General features: G+C 43.8%; 1 protein-coding gene across 2 annotated transcripts in view; it reads right to left on the reverse strand.

Moving 5' to 3' along the window:
* The window catches only part of SHTN1 (shootin 1), a 229,468-nt gene extending 209,586 nt beyond the window's left edge, over nucleotides 1-19,882 (reverse strand). Inside the window, exons 1-2 of one of the 2 annotated variants that reach the window (XM_033943623.1) lie at nucleotides 19,590-19,882; nucleotides 7,284-7,336 (exon numbers count right to left, since the gene is read on the reverse strand). In XM_033943623.1, coding sequence (XP_033799514.1) covers nucleotides 7,284-7,336; nucleotides 19,590-19,647 — 111 coding nt within the window. In that variant the 5' untranslated portion in view covers nucleotides 19,648-19,882. The remainder of the gene's footprint in view (nucleotides 1-7,283; nucleotides 7,337-19,589) is intronic. The other variant, XM_033943621.1, reaches the window with a different exon arrangement.
* Nucleotides 19,883-24,001: the final 4,119 nt, after the last annotated feature.

The raw sequence follows: 24,001 nt of genomic DNA on the forward strand, positions 1-24,001 counted from the left end.
CTACCTTTCTTTCACTTTGAGCCTGCATTGGTATACATGACACACAAATAGAAGATTAGATTACTGGATCCAGGGGTTTTCCAGTCCTGGGTTAACCCCACTGGATACAAGGACTTGTACTGATTTCCCCACTGAATTCCCTAAGCAAAGCAAGGCTATAGTTCGCTGCAGGCAACGGGATAAATCTGGGATTGGATCAACTCTGTCAGGGAAATCTGGGATGCAACTGGCAACCCTGTCCAGAAAGGAGCTGCCACCTCCACCAGCCAGCTCTGCCTCCAGGGATTCAACACAAAACTAGACAAGATCCTGCTGAACAAGAACGTGCGCAGGGAGGGCTAGTCTCATTTAGGGCGCTGGTCTTTGACCAGAGGGCCACCGCGTGAGCGGGCTGCTGAGCATGATGGACCACTGGTCTGACCCAGCAGCGGCAATTCTTATGTTCTTACTTCTAGTCTTCAAGCTCCCACAGACGTCCCACAATAAAAAACAGTTGAATTTTTCAGGCATGAATGTGGCAGTAGGAAAAACTCCCTGTAATGGCCATCTGATCCACCCAGTTTCTTTTCTGTCCCATACTACCAACCACAACTGGGTCATTAATGACTCGGAAGACTTCACACAATCCTCGAATCCCCTTGCAATCTTTAAAAATCCTGGCTTAGTATTCTGGAATCTAATTGTTCATTCTATCCAATAAAAGGAAAATTTTCTAAATACATGGAGAAATGTTAAGTTTCAAGTTTCAAGTTTATTCAAATAATTTGATTAAACGCTTTTCAAATTACAAAGCGTTTTACAGAATTAAAATGAAAATTTAAAAGAAAAAAAAAAAAAACAACTTTAATACATAATCTTTATAGTTAGACCAACAGGGGTAAATTGAACAAGGGAAACAGTAGGAAAGGGGGGAAAGAAATACAATTTTTTTTAAAGAAAAATACATAAAAGGGAAATACATTAGGAGGGGGAGGAAAGAAAATTGGTAGTAGAGAGAGATCAAATGAGAGAAATACTGATGCTATAGTTTTATGAATGGGAAAATCATAGGATGGTACCTCATAATGGATTTGGTGGATTCAGTTAAAGGCTTCTTTAAAGAGAAGACACTTTAAACTGCTCTTGAATTTCTGTAAATCTTGTTCGAGTCTTATGTATAGAGGGAGAGAATTCCAGATCGTTGGTGCTGTTACCGAAAAAATAGAGGCACGACGTGTTCCGATAATTTTCAAGGAAGGAACATTAAGGGTAGACTGGGAGGATGATCTAAGAACTCTTGATGAACTGTAAGGAATCAGGAGCCTATCTATAAAAGCCGGAGTATTGGTCTTAATTGTCTTAAAGACTAAAAGAGCTATTTTATAAGTTATCCTATGTATTATAGGCAACCAGTGAGCTTCTTGTAGCAAAGGTGTAACATGGTTAAGTATTTATAACATTTTTTTTAAACTACCTTTTTTGTAAAATTCTAAGACTATAATAATATAACAATAGCTTTACTGAAGCCAATCTCATCCTACAAGGAGATATTCGAGCACTTTTCAAGCACATGAATTTCTCCTCGAACCACAGATTAGCTCAGTGGTCTCCAACTCAAACCCTTTGCAGGGCCACATTTTGGATTTGTAGGTACTTGGAGGGCCTCAGAAAAAAAAAGAGTTAATCTCTTATTAAAGAAATGACAACTTTTCATGAGGTAAAACTCTTTATAGTTTATAAATCTTTCCAAGTCTTAATAATAATATTGTCATTTATAGCTAAGGAGATATATGATTAAGAAACTGTATTATTTTACTTTTGTGATTATGATAAACATACCGAGGGCCTCAAAATAGTACCTGGCGGGCCACGAGTTTAAGACCACTGAATTAGATAGATAGATTGGGAGCCCACTGGGACAGATAAGGAAAAATACTCGAGTACTTAACCTTTCTGAGGTCCCCTGGGAGAATGGTATAGAAAATTGAATAAATAAATAAATAAGACCAATGATCCATCTAACCCAATGGTCAATCTAGAACAGAAGTAACTGGCAGAAACCCAAGTACTCGTAATAGCAAAAATTCATGCTTCCAACCTTTCCGTGAAGAACTATTTCCTTGTTACTCCCGAGTCTGTCCCCTTTCACCTACATCTTATGCTCCCTCAATCCAGAGCTTCCTTTTAATTGTTTTCAAGTTTTATTAAATTTGATACACAACTTATAATTGTACATAATTAAAAGGCTACAAATAGAAAATTTCACGGATAATCATGATTGACTAAGACATACAAACATGATTATAGGAGGGACGAGGGAAGAAATACAATGCTCGTATGGAAAGGAAGACAAAGAAGGGAAAACACAAGAGGAAGGGAGTTAGGACCGTATCTTCTTAAGGTCAAAGGCATCCTGAAATAAAAATGTTTTTAGGTTTGATTTGAATTTAGAAAGACAGGAATCTTCGCGGAGATAACATGGCATATTGTTCCATAATGTTGGCGCAGTAACAGAGAAAATTGATTTTTGGGTTGCATCATATTCTACTATGGGCTCCTTTTACAAAGTCGCGTTAGCGGCTTTATCACACGCAACTTTTTATCAAGTGCGCTAATTCCCGCGCTAGCCGAAAAACTACCGCTTGCTCAAGAGGAGGCGGTAGCGGCTAGCGCAGCCGGCAGTTTAGCGCGCAATATTATGTGCGTTAAACCGCTAACGCAGCTTCGTAAAAGGAGCGCTATGTGTCGCATCGAAAAAAATCTCTAGTAAGTTATGGTTTCTGGAACGTAATGATTGTGAGGCTGAGGATTGCGTCATTTTAGTTTTGAAAGTTAGGAGGACTTTGTAAGTCAAACGATAAGATATTGGTAACCAATGTGCTTTTATTAAGAGAGGGGTGACATTTTCGCCTTGGAGGTATTTAAGCATCTCTATCTTCCTCCTTTCTTCCAAAGAACACATATTGAGATATCTAAGTCTGACCCAAGCCTGTGGTAATGTGGCTTGTGACTGGCTGCAGGACCCCAAGGACGATGGCAAAGGGCGGTACAAAGTCAAAGGAAAAGCTTTATTGGTGAACAAGTAATCAAAAGAAGACAGACATTCTGTACCTATTAGACTCGCTTCCACCCTGAGCAAAAACCACGTTAATATTTACTTCCTTCTCACTCAACAGTTCAATCTTCTTCAGTTACCAACCAGAGACACCTTGTACACATTCTGCCATTCACATCAAAGCAAAACTTATAATCGGCACTTACAGACAAAAACCACATGACGTCATTGGCCTAGGATTCAAGAGCTGACATTTGAGGTTATCTTGCAAGGGACACAACAGGGCTGCCGAGAGCACACACTCTTGAGTGCTCCTCCTACTCTATCCATGTGAACAAACAATGGAACTATTTCATGACCTCAATTTGGCAAGCAAGAGACCGTCACAACGGACTGCGCCAAACACAGTACAAATGTCCAGAAAAACTACTTCAGCAATCCGCTTAGACTCCAAGAAACCGAACCCACACATCAAGTGTCAAACAAGGACTTAATCCAATACTCTATTCTCCACTCTGTACTACTACTACTGTTAATTATTCTAGAGCGCTACCAGACGTAAGCAGCAATGTACAGAGTCACAAAGGAGACAGTCCTTGCTAAAATGAGCTCACAATCTAATCAATCAAGACAAACAGGCTGCCAGGGGAGGGGATACAGTTAGAGGGGATGGTTAAGTTGCTGGCTGGGGTGGTGAGCAGATGGCAGAGGGAACTAGGGTTACGAGTTGAAGGCTATCTCAAAAAGGTGGGTTTTCAGCCTACTTTTGAACAAGAGAATGGAAGGGGCGTGGTGGATGGATTCAGGTGGAGGCATACAGGGCAGCAAGATGCAAGGAACAAAGTCTGGAAGTGGAGGAGAAGGGTGCAGATAAAAGCAATTTGTCTGAGCAATGGAGTTCTCGGGGAGGTGTATAAGGAGAGACAAAAGAGAAGAGATACTGAGGGGCTGCAGAATGAACACACTTGTAGAGATTGCGGGGGGGAGGGGGGGAGAGAGTTCAGCGGGAGACCTGTTAGAAGTAGATTGCAGTAGTCTAGGCATGAAGTTACGAGCGTGTGGACAAGGGTCCAGATACTGTGCTTAAACTAAATTAGTCCAGTTTGTCCAACCTGATTTCATTACTAAAGTCCATATACCACTTTAAGAGCTCTCGTTAATCAACTCTCCACTGCAGCAGCCTGATAACTTTGCACTGTATAAACTGTACTGGAAGCCCTGGAAATCAAACTCCAAACAACACTGGCAAGGATGCAGACAGGTTGGGTTATTCGTTCACATGTTAACGGAGACACACCTCAAGACTTAAAATGAAATAATCTACGTTATTCTGATTCCATGCCCCTTCCAAAATTTTCCTGCCTGGATTCTGCAGAGCTTAAAAAAAACATGTAAAAGTAAATTCCTGAAGAAAGTGGCAAGGCTCTTTACGGAATCTTTTTACAGCACATGCCTTAGACAACTGTTCTTCGTTGCAAGGCCCGTAGGGACCTCTTTTGTGGCTCGCAGCTCCCCACTGGGTTCCAAAGCCCCCTCACCTCAAAAACTGGCACGGCGATTCTCCAGCACTGCCAATGGTCGCTTCTGCACTGTTCTTCTGTCACGGTCCACTCTCCTTTGAAGCAACTTTCTATTTTTGCTTGGGTGAACCATGGTAAAGGAACCATGCAGAGGAGGCCACAGGCAGCACTACAAAATGTTGCCACACCAGAAATTTCCTTATACTTTTAAGATGAGGGGGTTTTTGGAACCAGGTGGGAAGGAGAGTTATTAGAACTGGGTGGGGAGGGAGGGAGAAAGAAGGGAGAGATGCTGAATGGGAGGGGCAGAGAGAGGAATGGAGGTACATGGATAGGAGCAGGGGAGGGAAGGGAAAGGAGATGGTGCACCTGGATGGAGGGGAAAGGGAGGGAAGAGATGGTGCACATGGATGGAGGGGATGGTAAAAGAAGGTGTACATGGATGGGGGGCAGAGAGGAAAGAGATGGTGCACATGGATGGTGGGGAGAGAAAGAGGAGGGAATAGATGGTGCACGTGGATGGAAGGAAGTGGTGGGTTCGTATTTTTTTTCCTGTTTTCCGCACATGTGACTGAGGCCAGGTGTTCTGGTGGGGATGGAATTTCAGAAACATTGGTTGCTGTCGTGGCCCCAAGAAGAAAGAGATATGTCAGCTCTCCTTCAGATTCGAAAAGACCCCCAACTTAAAAATTATTGAAAGCCACTGATTTAGACACTGGAAACTTTTATGAACAGTGGTGTGACTTCACTTTCAGAAGCACCTTAGCAAATCACAGCAACCAAAGGAAACTGCATCCCTGTAACGGAGTGCAAGATCCCATTGCCATGCTAGAATTTCTGTAATTCTGTTGCTTCGCTGCGGCTTCTCTTCATGGTTTTTATGAACAGTCTGGTAAGTCTACTTCCACATTTGGCAGACACTGCTTCTATAAGAGAAAAAAAAGCTTCTTCTTATAAGCGAGGTTGCAAAACACCCTGCAAAATGTCCCATATGATAAAAGGTAACTTGCTGGTGCAGAAAGCTACTACAGCTTAACTACACGGTTACCACCAGACGTTTTAGGTCAGGCAATGCAGAGGGGGGTTGAATGCAGGGGGTGGGAAACCAAGACTCACAAAAAACAAAAGAAAAATCAAAGGAACCACAAATAAACGACAAGTTGACTTTGTTCCTGCAAACCATGTTTGATGCTCAGGTAATCCAAGTTTTAAGTTTTATTAAAATTTGATTAAAAAGTGCTTTTATCATAAATTCAAAGAAAATTTATCACATTGGATACTTTTATGTTTTCTTATGTTTAAGTACAATTGTTGGGTATAAGGGGGGGAGGGATATTTGATGTGAATCAGATTCTGATGGGATATTAAGTGATGTTAAAGTGGAAAATGATATTATCTTATATTGCACTTATTGAAAGTTTTAAAAATGAACAAAGAATTAAAAAAAAAAATTTTTTTATCACATTGAGACATACAGTGGACCGACCATAGACGTCATACTTGAAAGGGAGGGGGAAAGGGTGTAAAATATAATTTCAAAAAGAAAAGAACAATTAATAATAATAATTTATTTCTTATATACCGCTATACCGTGAAGTTCGAAGGGAAAAAAACGTGAAGGAAGGGGGACCCCGTTGGCTAGAAATGCCTATTCTTCAAAATTACAGCATTAATGGCGGGACAAAAGAGATGAGAGGTTTTATCCTAAGCTAAGTCCTGAAAGCATCTATGAAGAGGAAGCTTTTTTTAGTGAACTGTTAAATCGTTCTAAAGTTGTTTCTTCCCGGAGGTGAATAGGTAAGTGATTCCATTGCTGGGGTGCTGTGACCGAAAATATTTCATTTGACCTCAAATTGATTAACCTTTAAAGAAGAACTACAAGAACACTGAGATCTCAGGATCAACATCTATTGGCTATTCCCTCATTGAAAGTTATTAACACTAGATGGCTTACTATTTTTTCAGTGACCGCCCCACAATCTTGGAATAATCTCCCTATCTATATAAGAGAAGAAAAGAACTTAGCTAAATTCAAGACTAAGCTTAAAAGTTTCCTTTTCAATGACGTTTTTAGTTAATAAATAACTTTACATTCCTTCTTAACCTTTTATCTGCTTATTTGTGCTTTATTCCCTCCCTATTGTTGTAATCCTGAAATATAGAATTTGATACAGAATGTAACCCTTTAAATATAGTTTTCCTAGTGTTTCATGATTGTAAGTTTTTGTAATTATGTAATATTATTTGTCTATGTAATAATTACCCCAAGTTTTTATTTATTCATTATTGTTTGTATATCGCCTAGAATGTAGAATAGGCGATTAATCAAATTGCATAATAAACTTGATAAACTTGATAAGGGACTGTGAGAAGATGTTGATCTTAGGGTTCCTGATACCGTGTGGAGGAGTGGCCTAGTGGTTAGAGCAGCTGCCTCAACCCCCCCCCCCCCCCCCTGAGGTTGTCAGCTTGATTCCTGCTACAGCTCGTTGTGACTCTGGGAAGTCACTTTAACGCTTCATTGCTCCAGGTATAGTGCTTTAATTGTGTAAGCCACACAGAAAAAGCGGTATGTCAAGCCCCATCCCTTTCACCCTTCAAATTAAATAAAACAGATATTTGATCTTCTAGGGCTGGCAAATGAAACTCGTAAAATGGATTCTCACGTGCAGATAGCGGCAGTAAGAGACGCAGCCAATGGCAGTAGTGTGCATGTTTTAAGAACTTACTTGATCTTTGCTTTTCATATTTTCTGCCTTCAGCTCTTCATATTGGCCAATTGCTATAAAAGGAAGCATTTGAGAAATCAGAGCAGTTTAGGTTGACCTGGACAAATCGGTGCACAAGAAAGGCTCAGAATTTAGTACAATAAGTTAAAATATAATCCCATGCAACTAGCATTGCGGGGAGAGCTGCTACAAAAGGCGCCTCAACATACGCCAGCTTGTGCGAAACAGCTTTCCAACCAGACTCTGCAGTTTGCAGTCCGCTACTCATTTCTTACTTATGGATATTCCAGCGTGTTTCAGTGTCTTTCAATGGACCCACCCTAAGTGCTGCCTTACATGAGCCATCAGGATGACAAGCGTTCCTTGGATCAAACACCAACTCAGCCTCAAACGATGCTTTGCCTAACTGTTAATTTATTTTTAGCAGATCCTCAAAATACGCATCCAGCATTATAACCCTTCATAGTTCCACAATTTCTATTTTTTGATGATTTAGATAAACACTTTTAATCGTTGACTTATACAGTATGGGGCTCATAATCAAAACAGAAAACCCCGCCCAAATCTGCACTTGGACGACCTAAAAGACAGGTCGTCCAAGTGCTAATAATTCAAACGGGTTTTTAGATGTATCCAGAGATTTTTTTAGGCCTTTGAATCCCTCTGTGGCCCACAGTTGAAAGGGTGTTTTTGAAGGAGTGGTTAGGGCGGGAGGTGGGTTGTCCTAGGTTTAGTTGTACTGCAGGGATAATCAAAATTTTGACAAGGTTGCCTGGACGGAACTGATACGTTGTGACTTAGGCGATGTAAAAGCAGGTCTAAGTACCCAGAAGATATATAAAGTGACCAGATAACCACTGAAGACAAGTATAGACCCCCACACACTTCCCCAGTGATCACTGACCCCCTCTTCCCCAACCCCATAAAAATTGAAATAAAAACGTACATATTATCTGCCTGCAGAACATCAGCACTTAGCATAGGAAAGCCTAGTAGAGCTGCAAAGAGGTGGCTTAAGTAGTCTGGGGGATGGGCTAGTGAACCATAGAGAGGAGGACCCAGATCCATAAGCCACTCTAACCATGACATTTATGGTGGAACATGTGAGCCCAGCAAAAAACCCCGAAACCCTATTGTACTGCCATATAGGTGGCACCTGCAGCCATAAGGGCTATTGGGGTTGTAGACAGGTGAGTATAGTGGATTTTGGGGGGCTCACCATGACCTGCAAGGGAGTTGTGGTGAGATGTTTATGTGGCACCCTTTTTGTGAAGTGCCCTGTAAGGTGCCCCACTACTCTGTTGCCATGTCTGGGTGGCCAGTCCATCACTTTGCTGGCCCCTCCCATGTCCAAAAGGCCTTGTTCTAGGCGTTTGGAATTTGGACTTTCTTTGGACAAGAATGCGGTATAAAGATAGACGCACTGGCGGTCTGTAAAAGTAGACGATTAAAAAAAAATAAAAAAAAATTGGGGATGTATTTTTCGAGAATGGATTCTGGACGCTGCCAATTTTAGGTGACTAGCGCCCTAGTCTGAAAATGGATTTAGGGTGACGGGATAATCGCGTGCGAGCCACCAGCGTGCTGACAAATTCAGTGCAAGACAGAAGCATGCCGCCAAAAAACTTATTTTTTAAGAGCTCCGACAGGGGGTATAGCGTTCGCACTGCCATTGGGGGGGGGGGTGCAATCCCCCACATTATAGACAAAATGGAACTTTACCTGAAAAAAATCAGAAACTGTTCCATTTTCTCTGAAAAATGTGGGGGTTGCACCCCCCACACCCCCCCCCCCCCGACGGCAGCGCAAACACTATGCATTAAAGTGGGGGGGTTCCCCCTCACACCCCCTGTCGTAGCTCTTAAAATATACGTTTTTTGGCGGCTTTCGGCGGCATGCTTCTGTCTTGCGCTGAATTGTCAGCGCTGGATTATCGGCGCACTCGTGTCTTGCGCGCCACTGACTATGAACTGGACTTAAGACGTTTGTTTTTGATTATGCCCCTCCACATATACGTACACAAGGGTTGGTTCATAAGCCATGGCAACTATTTCTTTCTCTCAAAAATGTGCCAACATACGATTGAAAGTGTGTGACATGTACGTCTTTATGTTGCCACCAGATGAGAGACGAGTGCAGGAGTTGCTGGTAGGGAGGAAAAAGAAACCTTAACCTTGGAAATCATCATTTTATTATGGCATACGGTATACTGACTCCCAGGGTGTCCACATTTCATAGCCACTGATGGAGAAGGCGGTGAATAATACCATTATCTGCATTTGAATCTACTTTGAAGGATGTTAACAGCAAAACAGTTTGTACTTGTGCTCTGGTGTTCATGTTGTACACTGGTGTATGCCTTAATAACATAATAATAACCGTTTATTTATTTTTTATTTTATTTATATACTGCAAAACTGTGAAGTTCTATGCGGTTTACATAATTTAAAATGCATTTAAAACACAATAAAAGCAGAAAAGATTAGAGAGCAAACAACCAATGATTTCAAAGGTCATGTTTTTTGCTTTTTCCATACTAGAGATGCCTGCACTTGTCTCTTATCTGGTGCCAACGTTTCAAACATATACAGTATATTAGATTTCCAGTGCTGGTGTATTTTCAAGAGAAAAAAAAAAAATAGTTGCCATGACATATGAATGAGGCTTTATGACATCACAGTATCAGTTCTGGTTACCAGATACTGAAAAAGAAATGTTTCTAGAAACTAAAGACATCAAGCCATTATGATATCACCAATGAGGTTGGCTCAAGGGTCCCACGACAACAAGAGGGCATCCGTTGAAAATCAGGGGCGGGAAACTACGAGGTGACACCAGGAAATTCTTTTTCACTGAAAGAGTGGTTGATTGCTGGAATAGTCTTCCACTACAGGTGATTGAGGCCAGCAGCGTGCCTGATTTTAAGGCCAAATGGGATCGGCACATGGGATCTATTCACAGGGCAAAGGTAGGGGAGGGACATTAAGGTGGGCAGACTGGATGGGCCGTAGGCCCTTATCTGCCGTCTATTTCTATGTTTCTATGGCTCCAATTGGTAGAATGAGGCATCATGACATCACAATATCAGCTCTGGTTACCAGAAACGGAAACTCTTCACCCAACGGGGAGGAAGTTATCAATGTGGGCCGCAGTTAAGGCAGCATGAGTTAATGGAAAAATAATCGACTTTACATGTCACATTTTCTGTAATGAGATCTAGTTACTAATAACCGAGACTAATCGTAGCTTGACAATTTCCCCTTTTAGTCGCTATTCTAGCAATCTGGCACACAAAAGTTACAGTGTATAACAAGGGGGGTGTACACATGGGAGGGGGCACAAGCATGTCAGGGATGTGCCTAGCACTTATGCACTACGGTTCTAGAATACTGTGGGTCACACGTGCATCCGACATGGTTCCAAGCGGTCGCGAATGGTGGCATACGCCAGCTTACGCCAGTATTCTATTAATGGTAATTAAGTACATAACTGCCGATATGGAATTCGCGCCGCTTCCAAACATCTAAAGGTCGACAAGCTTTTCAGAATTACCCCCTATGAGCGGGATGACTTGGCAGAGTGACAAGTTCCCCCATCGACTGCCTAGCACAGAACGAGGGCAGGTGCAGCAGGCGAGGGCTGATGACGGCCTCACAATTAATGCAGAGACAGGTACCGATGCATTAACTGTTTAATGTGGCAGATAACGTGAAGCAGATGGCGGTAACTGCATCCCCTTATGCACAATGCAGTTAACATGTGCATTAAGGATTCCGTTCCATCAACAGCACCCAAATTTCGGTGCAGATAAAAATTAACGCTAAGCGCTATTCTATAAATGGCGCTCAGAGTTGGCCACTATTTATAGAGTAGCATTTGGCAGCTGAAACCTGGTATAAATTCTCAGGCCTAAATTAGGCGCAGAATATGACCCAGGGTCAAATTTTCCCCTTCCCCAGGGGATCTCTCTCTCTATCACCATCTCATTCCCATCCCTGCAAGCTCTGCCCTTATCTGCTTAAGCCCCGAGCACTTTAAAATCATAAGTGCTTGAGGCTTGTGTAGTTAAGGCAGAGCTTGCAGGAATGGGGCAGGGGCAGAACTCGTGGGATGGGACGGGGATATTGAGATCCCATGAGGGACGGGGACATATTTGTCCCCATGTCATTCTCTAGAAGCAGTGTTCTTCAAGCACCGGTCCATGGACCAGTGCCGATCCAAAGAAATTTCCTGCCGGTCCACAGGGCCAGCACGTGCATCAGGCCCAAAACAGTGTTCTTCAAACGCCGGTCCACAGTGCAATCGATGTGGCGTTATCTTCGAGCCAGCTCCCTCTTCCTAACTGATTCAGTGCACAAAGCCACGGGCAGCGGCTCCTACGGGCGTCCTGCGCCTGAACCGGAAGCCTTCTCTCTGCCGTTGCAACGTCAGGTGAGGCAAGGGACGTGCAAGGTGCAATTAGTACTATTATGGGGGCGGAGATTGGGTAGAGATGGGCGGGGTCTGGCCCACGACTTAGCCCCGTGTTCTTCAACCACCAGTCCACGGACCGATGCCGGTCCACAGAATAATTCTTTTATTTCTGCCGGTCCATAGGTGTAAAAAGGTTGAAAAACACTGCTCTAGAGATCTCCGTTATTCTGTACATTACATGCAAATTCCAGCAATGCCCCTAACCTGCCGACTTGCCCATGGCTGATCTGCGCATAGATCCCAGCACCTAAAGATGCACGTGTAAACTTAAATGAATGCCTATTAGCACCAATAATCATTAGTGCCTAAGAAATTAAGACAGCTCTGTTCGATAGATTTATCTCCTAGTCAGATACCACTTATAAAACTTATTAACAATATGTCGATACCTTGTATTCTCACTAATTGTACTCTGTAATCACTGACTGTTCAGTAGCATCTTCCCTATTTGTACTCTGTAATTCGCTGACTGTCCAGCTCTCTTCAATGTAAACCGCCTAGAAGTCGCAAGATTGTGGCGGTATAGAAAAAATAAAATTATTATTATTATTAATCAGTGCTAATTGGCTCATTTGTTAAATAAATTGCACTGACAATTCTGAGCACCTTGCACAGAATGAGGGTTTAACTGTCTGAAAATGCTGGGAAGGTGCCCACTGTAAAAGCAGAGTTTTGCAATTAGCATGCAGTAACGGCAATACTGTAACTACATCTTAGCGAGTAGATCCCTTAATGGATTGATAGATTTTCCAAGAATAAACCAATGGCATTCACTTATTATCCAAATTCCTGTGCGATTTTGCTGGCTACTACGTGGAGGATCTTCCCCATGAAGTTGCAACACCTCCTGTCCTAAGAGAAAGCAAATACTGTCCCTACAAATCTAATAGGTCAGTATTTGTATTTATTTATACCCCACCTTTCTCAAGGTGGGTCACAATAGAATACATACACAAACAGAATCACATTCACATACACTTCTCCCTCGTTATTCGCGGGGGATAGGGGCAGAGCCGGACCGCGAATGGCGAAAAACCACGAATATCCGGCTCTGACCTACCCCCGCCTCTCTTCTGCCTTTCCCTGGCATCCCGGCCTTACCTGGTGGTCTAGCTGGTTTTTAGGGCAGGAGCGATCTTCCTACACTCCTGCCCCGTGCAGATAGCCATTAAGAAATGGCTGTAGGGAGTTCCCGTAGTCTCTCGAGAGACTACGAGAACTCCCCACAACCATTTCCTAATGGCTATCTGCATGGGGCAGGAGCGTAGGAAGATCGTTCCTGCCCCGAAAACCAGCTAGACCACCAGGTAAGGCTAGGATGCCGGGGGGAAGACATAAATATGGGGAGTTTTTCCCTCCTCCCCCCCCCAAAAAAAAAATCACGATTATGTGAAATTGCAAGTAGGGAAACCGCGAATGGGGAGGGGGAAGTGTACAGTACAACAAATCAGACATGAATAAAACATAACAGTGATAATGTAAAGCCTCCTGAAATTACAAAGAGGCTACCAGCGCCTCACATGTTTTTAAACACTGACCACAGCTTTTAAATCTATTCCATACATTGAATGTCGCTGTCCAGATCATGAGTGGTGCTGAATAAAGGTAGAGAGCAGTGGCCACCACCGGCTCCGAGGACACCAGCAAAATTCACCCAATGTCTATATGCAGCACACCATCTTAGGTGAATCTCTTCATAAAGGCTTAATATCTCCTCATAAAGGTTAATAACGTCCAATAAATAAATAAATATCTGCATGGTTGAAGGTGGGACAGCCTTTTTGTGGGGGAAGGGCTGTGGCTCACTGGTTGAGCTGCTGCCTCTGCACCCTGAGATTGTGAGATCAAATCCCACTGTTGCTCCTTGTCACCTTATCCTCCAGAGCCCACTGCTTTGAATGTAAGCTTTGAAATACCAAAGCCACAAAAAGAGGGTAGATAAGTCCCCTTTCCCTAACAATCTGCATTGCTATTCAGATAGTGGCTGAATGTCGCCAACTAGTGGCAGTTAGGCAGAACTCCCCCAACTCCACCCTGGCTCTATTCAGATAGTGTGCCAGGACAGCCTGCTAGAATTTTCAGTGATATTATCCGTACAGCAGCTGACATACAGATAGGTGAGTTTGAAGCGTTGGGCCCTAAAGTATTAAATAACAGCTAATATAACAGATTTCTACCACACTAGTGTCTTTATTAGATTTACAGAAAGCCTTTTATAATGCTTTTGAATTTTAACAGGTGCTTATGGTCACAGCTGCAGAACCCCCAAATCCGAACTGCCCAAAGAAAAGCAATCCAGGCATTCTGGCATGGTTCGCTACATGTGTTCTTAAATGCAGCTCTCTTTTTGATTCCAGAACTATCTCTGGCAATGGAATTAGTGTCAGATAAACAAAACAAATCAAGCGCACCTGAGATAGCTGGAGAGGGCTGGTTTTTGGGTTTTTTTTAATTTTACCATCCCTAATAGACTACTGCAATGGTTCTTACACTTGTCCTGCGGGACCCCCAGTCAGTCAGGCTTTCAAGATATCCCTAATGAATATGCACGAGGCAGATTTGCATATAATAGAGGTGACAGGCATGCAAAACTGCATCATGCATATTCATCAGAGATATCCTGAAAAACCAACTGGCTAGGGGTGGACTACAGTGTAATTAGGTGGGACCACGAACTTTAATCATAAAACATGGATGTTTACTAATTTATAGAGATGCCGGGGTGTAGCCTTAAACTACCGTATCTTTCATTCCATAAGACGCACTTTTTTCACCCCCAAAAAGGGGGTGGAAAAGTGGGTGTGTCTTATGGAGCACATACATCTTCCCCCCCCCAGTACCTTTTTAAAAGTTGCAGTGCTCTCCTGCTGGATGGCTGTCTTTGGAAGCAGAGCAGAGCGGCGTGACGCAGGAGCACGACCTTTGCGCTTCCTGCTAGATCACTCGACACTCAGTGAATGGCTGAGGTCAGATCTCATTGAGAACTGACATCAGCCAATCACTGAGCAGCGCGAGACCCAACAGGAAGCGCAAAGGATGCGCTCCTGCGTCGCGCCGCTCTGCTTCCAAAGACAGCCCAGGAGAGCACCGCAGCTTTAAAAAGGTACCGGGGCGGCTTCGGGCACAGGTGGCTTCGGGCAGGCTCCTTCGATGTGACGGCTTCTGACTGGACTGCAGGTGGGAGGCTTCACATGCGGGCGTCGTCGGGCGGGCTCCTTCACTGCGGGTGGTTTCGGGTGTGGGCAGATTTTGGCTGTGGGCTGGCTGCTTCGGGTGCGGGTGGACGGCTGTGGGCGGGATGCACCAGATCACCAGACACCCCCCCCCCCCCCGGTAGAGGAGGAAATTTTTTTTCCTTGGTTTTTCTTCCTCTACAGGGGAATGCGTCTTATGGACGGGTGCGTCTTATAAACCACAAAATACGGTATATAAATTACCTGTTCCTCATCTATAGATCATAGGACAGAGCTCTTCAACCTAATAACCTGAAGCTACTGTAATAATGTCAACACCTGAAATTGCTCATAAATTTAGCTTCTATAGGTCTAGAGTGCTCTTGACTTGGTTTTCCTCCTTTTTACAGGGTAGACAGTTCTGTGTGATCAATGGTTCGGGCAGATCAAAAGATCTCGTATATGGCGTTCCCCAAGGTTCATGTCTTTCAGCCGTTCTATTGAACATCTTCCTTTTGCCTTTATGTAGCATATCACATTGTCGTAATGTACAGTTCAGAATCTATGCAGATGATATTCAATTTCTAAAGCCTATAACTGAGCTCATCAGGTTAAATAGAATGATAGCTTATCAAGTTATGATACTGTACAATCCTGGATGACAGCCAACCATTTCAGACTGAATACGTTACATTCTGACTTACTGTATGTTTCACCAAAGCCCTTACAACTTCATGGCAGATAACAAAACATAACTATTACCAGGAACAAACCCAGTTAAACCTAATGCAATGATAAATATTCAAATAGAGCATTAAAAGTAGAAGATGATACATTTCAAGATAAAACTTTTTTAAACCTGCAGATCTTATTAAAATAGGGAGATCATTCCAAATTAAAAGGAGACCATTATCTAGTTGTCTTTGGTGAGGGAAATTGAAGAGAGAATTGCTTCCAAACAATTTAACCTGGTCTTCCTGCTAGTAACAAAATCAATTCCACTAATTATTGTGGGGTTTATAATCGAAACAGAAATAAGTTTAAAAGCCCGCCCAACTCAGCACTTGGGACGATCAAAAAGACAGGTCGTCTAAGTGCCGATAACCTAAAAAGGTTTTTAGACATATCCAGAGACTTTTTAGGCCTCTGAATTCCGCTGTGTGCCCAGGGCAGAAAGGGGTGTTTTTTGAGGAATGATTAGGTTGGGATGTGGGCCGACCTAGACTTAATCGAAAGCTTGAACAGACTGATTACACAGAACTTATACGTTGTGACTTAGGCGATCTAAAAACAGGTATAAATGCCCAAAAGGTATCCAAAGTGACCAGAGAGCCAATGCAGGGACAAAGTAAAGACCCCCCCCCACACACTCCCCCCTGTGTTCACTGACCCCATCACGCTACCATAAAAATTGGAATAAAAATGTATATACCTGCCTCCGGAACATCAGCACTTGGCATTGGAAAACATAGTAGAGCTGTACTGAGGTGGCTTAAATAGTCTGGGGGGTGGGCTAGAGAAACATAGATAGGACCCAGGCCCATAAGCCACTCTAAACATTGTATTTATGGTGAAAAATGTGAGGCCACCAAAACCCTACTTTTCCTGCATATAGGTGCCACCTGAGCCATAAGGGCTATTGGGGTTGTAGACAAGTGGATATAGTGGGGTTTGGGGACCTTTAAGGGAGTTCTGGTGAGCCGTTTATATGGCATCCTTTTTGTGACGTTCACAGCAGTGCCCTGTAAGATGCCCCCACTGCTCTCCTGTCATGTCTGGATGGCCAGGCCCCTCCCACATCCAAAAAGTCATCTTCTGGCATTTGCAGGCAGTGCTTTTCCTCAGCCGAAATGCAAACCCTTCACAATTTCCCCCATTCTTCAGCCCCAATCCTTTTCTACCCCCCGACCACTCACTCCTCCTAGTGCCACTGATTCCTTCCAAAGACCATGTGACCTGCTCCCTTCACAGCAGCTGCTGCTCAGCTCCTCCTTCCTGTGACTAAAGCAGCCTATCACACCTTCTGTAGTGGATGGAAGGGGTGAGAGGGGGGGGGGAGCATAGAGAGCTGTAGTTGGCTAAACTCTAAAGCTATCACACTTAACCCTCCTCCTGGCTTTGAGAGAGTTCATTTACAACTTTTTAGAATCCTGAAAAGAATCCTAGCCTCTTGAAAATCCCAAAAATATCTGACAGGGCTCACCTAAATATTTGGGCCTGATGCATGTGCCCAGCTTGCCTATGTCTTAATCCTGCTCTGCCCACACCCTCCCCTCTGACATGCAAGAAGCATTTATTTCTTCCTATGCTAGAGACAGAGGATGGGAATTAATAGCACTCAAGGCCGCATTCTATAAATGGTGCAGATCAGAAAGGTTGTCAATCCACCACGAGATGCTGTTGATAGAAATAATGCCTAGCGTAGGGTGACCAGAACTCCGTGGAAAATCCAGATACATCCTCTTTTCAGGGGACCGTCCGGGTGCCAGGACGGACTTTCCAAAACCCGGTAGTCTGTCCCGGTTTTGGAAAGCCCCAAAATCCGGCCACGTCGGGAGGGTTTCTGAGCATGCACGGACGGCATCACACACATCCACCACGCTTGCTCAGAGGCCCTCCAGACACGGCTCGGAGGTTCGAGAAGAAAGTCGAGGCTTTATGGGGGAGGGACCAGGGGCATAATGGGGCAGAGCTAGAGGCAGAATAAGGCAGGGCCATGTTTCTGGGTTTCTACACTGGAAAATCTGGCAACTAAACAAACTCAGGCATTGCTGGGCATCCTAGACACAGGTGCCACTCTATTAGGCCAGCTTTCCACTCACCTAATTTGGCGGTGCCTATGTTTGATGCCTAACTAGAGAATAACATGGGGACAAATCTACCCCCTTCCCCATAAGAACTCAATTTCCCCTTCCCATTCCCACGAGTTTTGTCGCTGTCCTTGTCCTTGCTCCATTCCAGTAAGTTCTGCCTTGACCGCACAAGCCTCAAACACTTAGGATTTTAAAGGGTTTGAGGCTTGTGCCGATGAGGACGGAGCTTAGGCATTGGTAGAATGAGGCATTATGACATCATAATCTGAGTTCTAGAATGTTGCTACTTAGGATTTTAAAGTGTTTGAGGCTTGTGCAGATGAGGACGGAGCTTAGGCATTGGTGGAATGAGGCATTATGACATCACAATCTGAACTCTAGAATGTTGCTACTTAGGATTTTAAAGTGTTTGAGGTTTCTGCAGATGAGGACGGAGCTTGCAGGAATGGGGCAGGGACAGGAAAAGAACTTGCCAGAAGGGGAAAAATTTGTCCCGTGTCATTCTCTACTTGGGAGAACAGTATAGAAAATTGGATAAATAAATAGTGTAAAGAGTTTCACAATGGCTTCATTGTTCTATACTTGGCTCACTTTTGCTTCATTTTGAGTTCTAGAGTGGTGCAGTGTAGAGAATGACACAGGGACAAATTTTTCCCTGTCCCCGTGAATTTTGTCGCTGTCCCTTTCCCTGCCCCATTCCTGTAAGCTCTGCCTTAACTGCACAAGCCTAGAACACTTATGAATTTAAAGTGTTTGAGGCTTGTACAGATGAGACAGAGCTTGCAGGAATGGGGCAGGGATAGGAAAAGAACTCACGGGGATGGGATGGGAAAAAATTTGTCTCCATGTGATTCTCTATGCCTAACACTGCCTGTTAACCACGCCTATTTTCCACCCATAACCATGTCTACTGTTTGCGATAGGCATTGTCAGGCATCATCCAGATCTTTTTCTTGAATGTTGACCTCCCCAAGGTGGACCCTAGCATCTGGTTAACTATGATTTGGATTATTCTTCCTAATGTGCATCATTTTGCATTTGCCCACATTAAATTTCATCTGCCATTTTCCTATGGTCTTCCTGAAACCTGGCACCATCTAGTAACTCCACAACTAGGGACCAGGACAAGAACATCATAAAATGCTAAATTACTTTAGCTGTCCAAAGCTTAGTCATGTCTGGGAACCACTGGAAGAGAGACTGTGTATGGCACGATACCACTCTGCAATAAATAATGGATGTGCTTCCTTGTTTTGATATAATATAAATGGGGGGGGGGGGAGAGTGGTGCTTTAATTAAGGGACAGTATGGGGGCGGTGGCCTAAACATTTGTTTGATTATTGAACTCAATACAAGAATTTGTAGTTTTGATGTTTAGACAGAAGCCACTGAGATGCATATTAGAGAACTATTAATGTACTTCCGATTCCATTAGCTTGTAGCCACCAGTAACTCTTAAAAGCTGAAATTCTTGGTTAACAATGATTCACCTGTGCTGAACCATTTTGTATTGCTAAACCCAATTTCCAAAGCTGTCATGGGATTCCAACCATACCACAACAAGAGCAGGGAAGGAAGACCCAAAGTGCTGAGGAAATGAGCTTGCAAGGATTTGCAAACTCAGAAGTGCTTGAGAATATATCTATTAGGACCTGGGAGACAGCTGTGAAGCTGGAAAGTCAGGTTGAATCATTGTTAGCTCGGTGGCCTTTGGTCTGCAGTCAGGCGTCACCTGTTGAGGTGGGCACTTGCCTGGGCCCCATTAGCTCGGCCTTAGTCACCTGGCCAGCCCCACCCCTCCGCCCAGCCATTGTCCACCTCGCCGCACCCCATTCCTGCTCTTTACCTTGTTCCTTCAAGCTCGCCATGAGTTCCATTCGCTGTTCGTCCTCCGAGCTCTCCATGCTGAGGGGGGGGTGGGGGGAGGGGAAAGCCGGCTCCTTCCAGCCCGGAAGTGGGCTCTGCTCTCGCGCCGGCAAAGGGAGCTCGAGACGGAGCGGGCGCGCGAGCGCGACAAACGGCCGCACCTAGGGCTGAGTGAGGAGGGAGGGCGCGCGGCAGACGCTTCCGAGGAGTCCTGCGGCGCGCGCCACGCACCCCCCTCCCTCCCCCTGCAACGGCACCTGACTCCCGCGGCGCGCGCCACACGTCACGCCTCGGGGTGGGTTTTTTTTTGACAGCACCTGAATGCCGGGGCGCGCGCGCCCAAGGGTGCGGTTTTTCTTTAGCCCATTAGGTAAGAAAAGCGCGCGAAGATTAAACGCCACTTTTCCCTTTCCAGGAATGTTCCAGCGTTTGGTCTGGGTGGGGCAGAGATATTAACGGTATATCAGGGTCATTTCATAAATAATGCCTATCTTTTGGGGGGAATCCCTGAATGTGTGAATTCGGAATTAACTGGTCAGTGTAAAAAAATTGAATGAGATTTGGGGTCCATTAGCAAATTTTGTAACCATCTACTAGTACAATGCCTTCCATTTTTCATAAAGGTTTATACACATCCAGGATGGGTAGGAGGGGAGGGGGAAAGGTATTTATATTACTATTTGTTAGTTATAAGTGCTGTTGCATTTTGTGTATGCTTTATTCTTTAACGTTTTATTGAAGAAATGCAATAAATACATAATAATATAACACAGTAAAATAGTCATTATATTTAAATTGACCATATTAACTTCTAATAAATGTTTGTGTATGCTTTAAAAGAGTTAAAGAATATATATAAGGCTCATTTCCTAAATAATGCACACTATTTTTTTTTAATTTACATGTTTTATTATTTTTTTTTCAAGTACTTCTTTACAATCCTTCAGTATAGTCTCCCTGCTTTGCAATCACTGAGTCCCAATGTCCAGGAAGCTTCATTATTCCATCCAAGACACCGTTTTAGTTCAGTTGCCGAGTGACTCGGGTACCGGCGGAAGAAAGCTCTTCCAGAGATGCAAAACGATGTCCAAGGTTGTTTCAACTTTGGAAAAAGGTCAAAGTCTGGTGGACTCATGTCTGGACTGTAGGGACCATGAGGTAACACCTCCCAACCGTTTTTGTGTAGTTTTTCAATGAGGAGTGGAGAGCTCCATCTTCCCCATGGCCCAAAAAATTTTCACGAGCTCAATCAAAAGTCAAACAAATGATGATTTTTGCTTACAATCATGAAGGCATCATCATTACAGACATGTGAAAGCAGTGTATTATTAAGATTTTTTGCAAAAAGTTGCTCTTGACTGGGCCACTCATTCTTCACGACAATGCTCGCTCGCACATAGGGAATGTCATCATTGAAAAACTACGCAAATATGGTTGGGAGGTGTTACCTCATGCTCTCTACAGTCCAAACATGAGTCCACCATCGTTTTGCATCTCTGGAAGAGCTTTTTTCCACCTGTACCCAAGCCATTCGGCAACTGAACAAAAACGTTGCCTTGGATGGAATAATGAAGCTTCCCGGACATTGGGACTTGGTCATTGCAAAGCAGGGAGACTATATTGAAGGATTGTAAAGAAATACTTGAAAAAAAAAAAATGTAAATTTATTATTATAACAACATTTTATTGAAGGAATCAAATAAATATACAATAATATGATACAAAAAGATATTCATTACAATTAAATTCATAATAAAACATTTGCATACATATTTTATCATTCCTCCAAAATATATTTTTATATATCTAATCTATTTTTTCCTATATCCCCCCTTATTACTTTAGATTGTTTTTTAATCTAATATAATAAAACGCTAGGCCGCACATGCGCACTCCCATCGCGTGCGTCCGTTTTCCGTGAGATGTACAGCATCTCAGATAGGAGTGCGCATGCGCCCGAAACACTCTCTCTCCTCCCCCGAGACGGATGTCGGACACGGCCGTGGCTGTCGGCCCGTGCTGTTTTTTGATCTGTCCTGCTCCTTGCCTGAAGTCCTCTCTCCTCCCCCGAGGCGGATGTCGGACGCGGCAGCTGTCAGCCGTGCTGTTCTTCGCTCTGCCCTGCTCCTTGCCTTACTATATTTTTAAGTCGAAAGACGAGGCAGTGGCTCCTCTCAGGATCCCCACCTGCGTCGGAAGTCCAATGCAGTCGGGGATCTTGAGAGGAGCCGCCGCCACCGTGTTTTTCAACTTAAAAATATACTAAGGCAAGGAGCAGGGCAGAACGATCTTCAAAATGGCGGCAACTCGATCTCCGTTCCTCCGGGGGGGGGGGTCTGGGAGGAGAGTGATCGCGGCCTGTCAGCGCCCCCACCGAGGAGCCCAGCAACTTTCCGCTGCCCGGGACCCGAGTCATTTGCCGCCCCCACTCTTCCCTTACCGTGGGCCCGAATGGCGATTCAAGCAGCGTGTGCAGCAGTCTTCACACGCTGCTTCGGGCCCTTCTACTGCCCTGATTTGCTCCGGACGTGCCAGACTAAATCAGGGCAGTAGAAGGACCCGAAGCAGCGTGTGAAGACTACTGCACACGCTGCTTGAATCGCCATGTGTAGTCGGGCCCGCGGGAAGGGAAGGGAAGGGGGGGCGGCAAAGGACTCGGGCCCGCGTTTGTAGTCGTGACTGTGGGAAGGGAAAGGGGTAGAGGAAACGCTAATGCTGCTGCACAGGGAACTGGTGTGGGGGGAGGGAATGCAGCTTTGCACAGACAGACAGAGGGAGGAAGGGAGACAGAAATACAAGAAGAAAGACAGGGGCAGGTGCACAGGGAACTGGTGTGGGGGGAGGGAAATGGAGGGGGAGGGAATGCTGCTTCGGACAGACAGACAGAGGGAGGAAGGGAGACAGAAAGAAAAGAATAAAGACACAGGGGCAGGGAGATATACAGAAAGACAAACAGACAAAGGGGGCCAGGGACCGAGACAGACAGAAAGAAAGACAGCGGGAGTCGCGTCAGGAGGGGTGCGGGATGCCGCAGAGGGAACTTTTCCAATGGGTGCAACTGGGCGGCTGTCGGGAGCCTCTGATCAGGGGCAGAGCAAGGTAAGTGTATCATAGGGATAAGAAGGAAGAGGGGGGAGAAAAAGGAAGGGACGCCTACTGCTGGACAGGGGGAGAAGGAAAGAGGTGCTGATGGACAGGGGGGGTGAAGAAAAAGGAACGGAGGCCTAATGTTGGACAGGGGGAGAAGGAAGGTGCTGCTGGACAGGGGGGAGGTAAAACAAAGGGAGAAGGGCTGCTGCTGCATAAGGAGACCTGTGAAGGGGTGGTGGTGGACACAGGGGAGGTAAAAGGAAGGGAGAATGGACAGGGGGAGCAGGCAAGGGGTGGTGATGGACAGCCAAGGAAAAAGAAAGCGGCTAAGGAGAGAGAGAGAGAGAGAAAGAAATACACACACATATATTCTAGCACCCGTTAATGTAACAGGCTATAAGACTAGTATTATTATATTATAATAAATGAATTAAACAGAAATACATTTCAAGTAATTTAACATATATTAAAATCATCATTTCTATTTCCCTCCCTACCCTAGAATGAAAGGTGACATGAAATACCAAATAAATAAAAATATTAAAAACATTTACTTAAATTTAATATAAAATATTAAGAATCATACTTCTTGCTTTCAAGGATAATTTTTGTATATAAGGGTCCCAGATTTTTAAAAATAAATGTGTTCTTTTAGGAAATTTATGAACCTCAAAAACCTCAAATAAAATTAAATGATGGAATTGATTCCTCCAATGCCAGTAACTAGGAGGATCTTTCTGTAACCAATATTGCAATATTCATTTATGATCAATCATACATGCCTTTTGAAATAGAATACATCTATCCTGTCCAAAATCCCCACAAGCTGCTGCTTTACCGAATAACACTCCTTTTGGAGATTGAATCAATTGACAATTCCATAATGACCCTAAAAATAATAGGATGGCAGATCAGAAAGATTTAACCAGATGACATTTCCAAAATGCATGAGATAAAGTATTAGAATCTTTCTCATATTGGATACAAATAGGAGAATTGACTAATCCTGCATGAAATGCTTGTACTTGTGAAAAATATGCCCTATGCAAAACTCTATATGTACATTCTCTCCAAATATATCCTGTAATAATTTTAGCCAAACGATGAATAGCTTGACTGAAATCTTGAAGTGATAATTGAATTCCCAATTCATCACGCCATTTTTGTATAATATTCTCATATGTTCTATTTGGAATCAAGCTCCACCACAATTTATGTAATAAAGTTACCGAAATAGGAATATCATTACATTGATTTAAAAAATTTTAAATCCTTTCGTGTACACCCAATGAAAAATCCCTA

The sequence above is a fragment of the Geotrypetes seraphini genome, chromosome 4 (assembly GCF_902459505.1).
Source record: "Geotrypetes seraphini chromosome 4, aGeoSer1.1, whole genome shotgun sequence".
NCBI classification, from domain to species: Eukaryota; Metazoa; Chordata; class Amphibia; order Gymnophiona; family Dermophiidae; genus Geotrypetes; species Geotrypetes seraphini.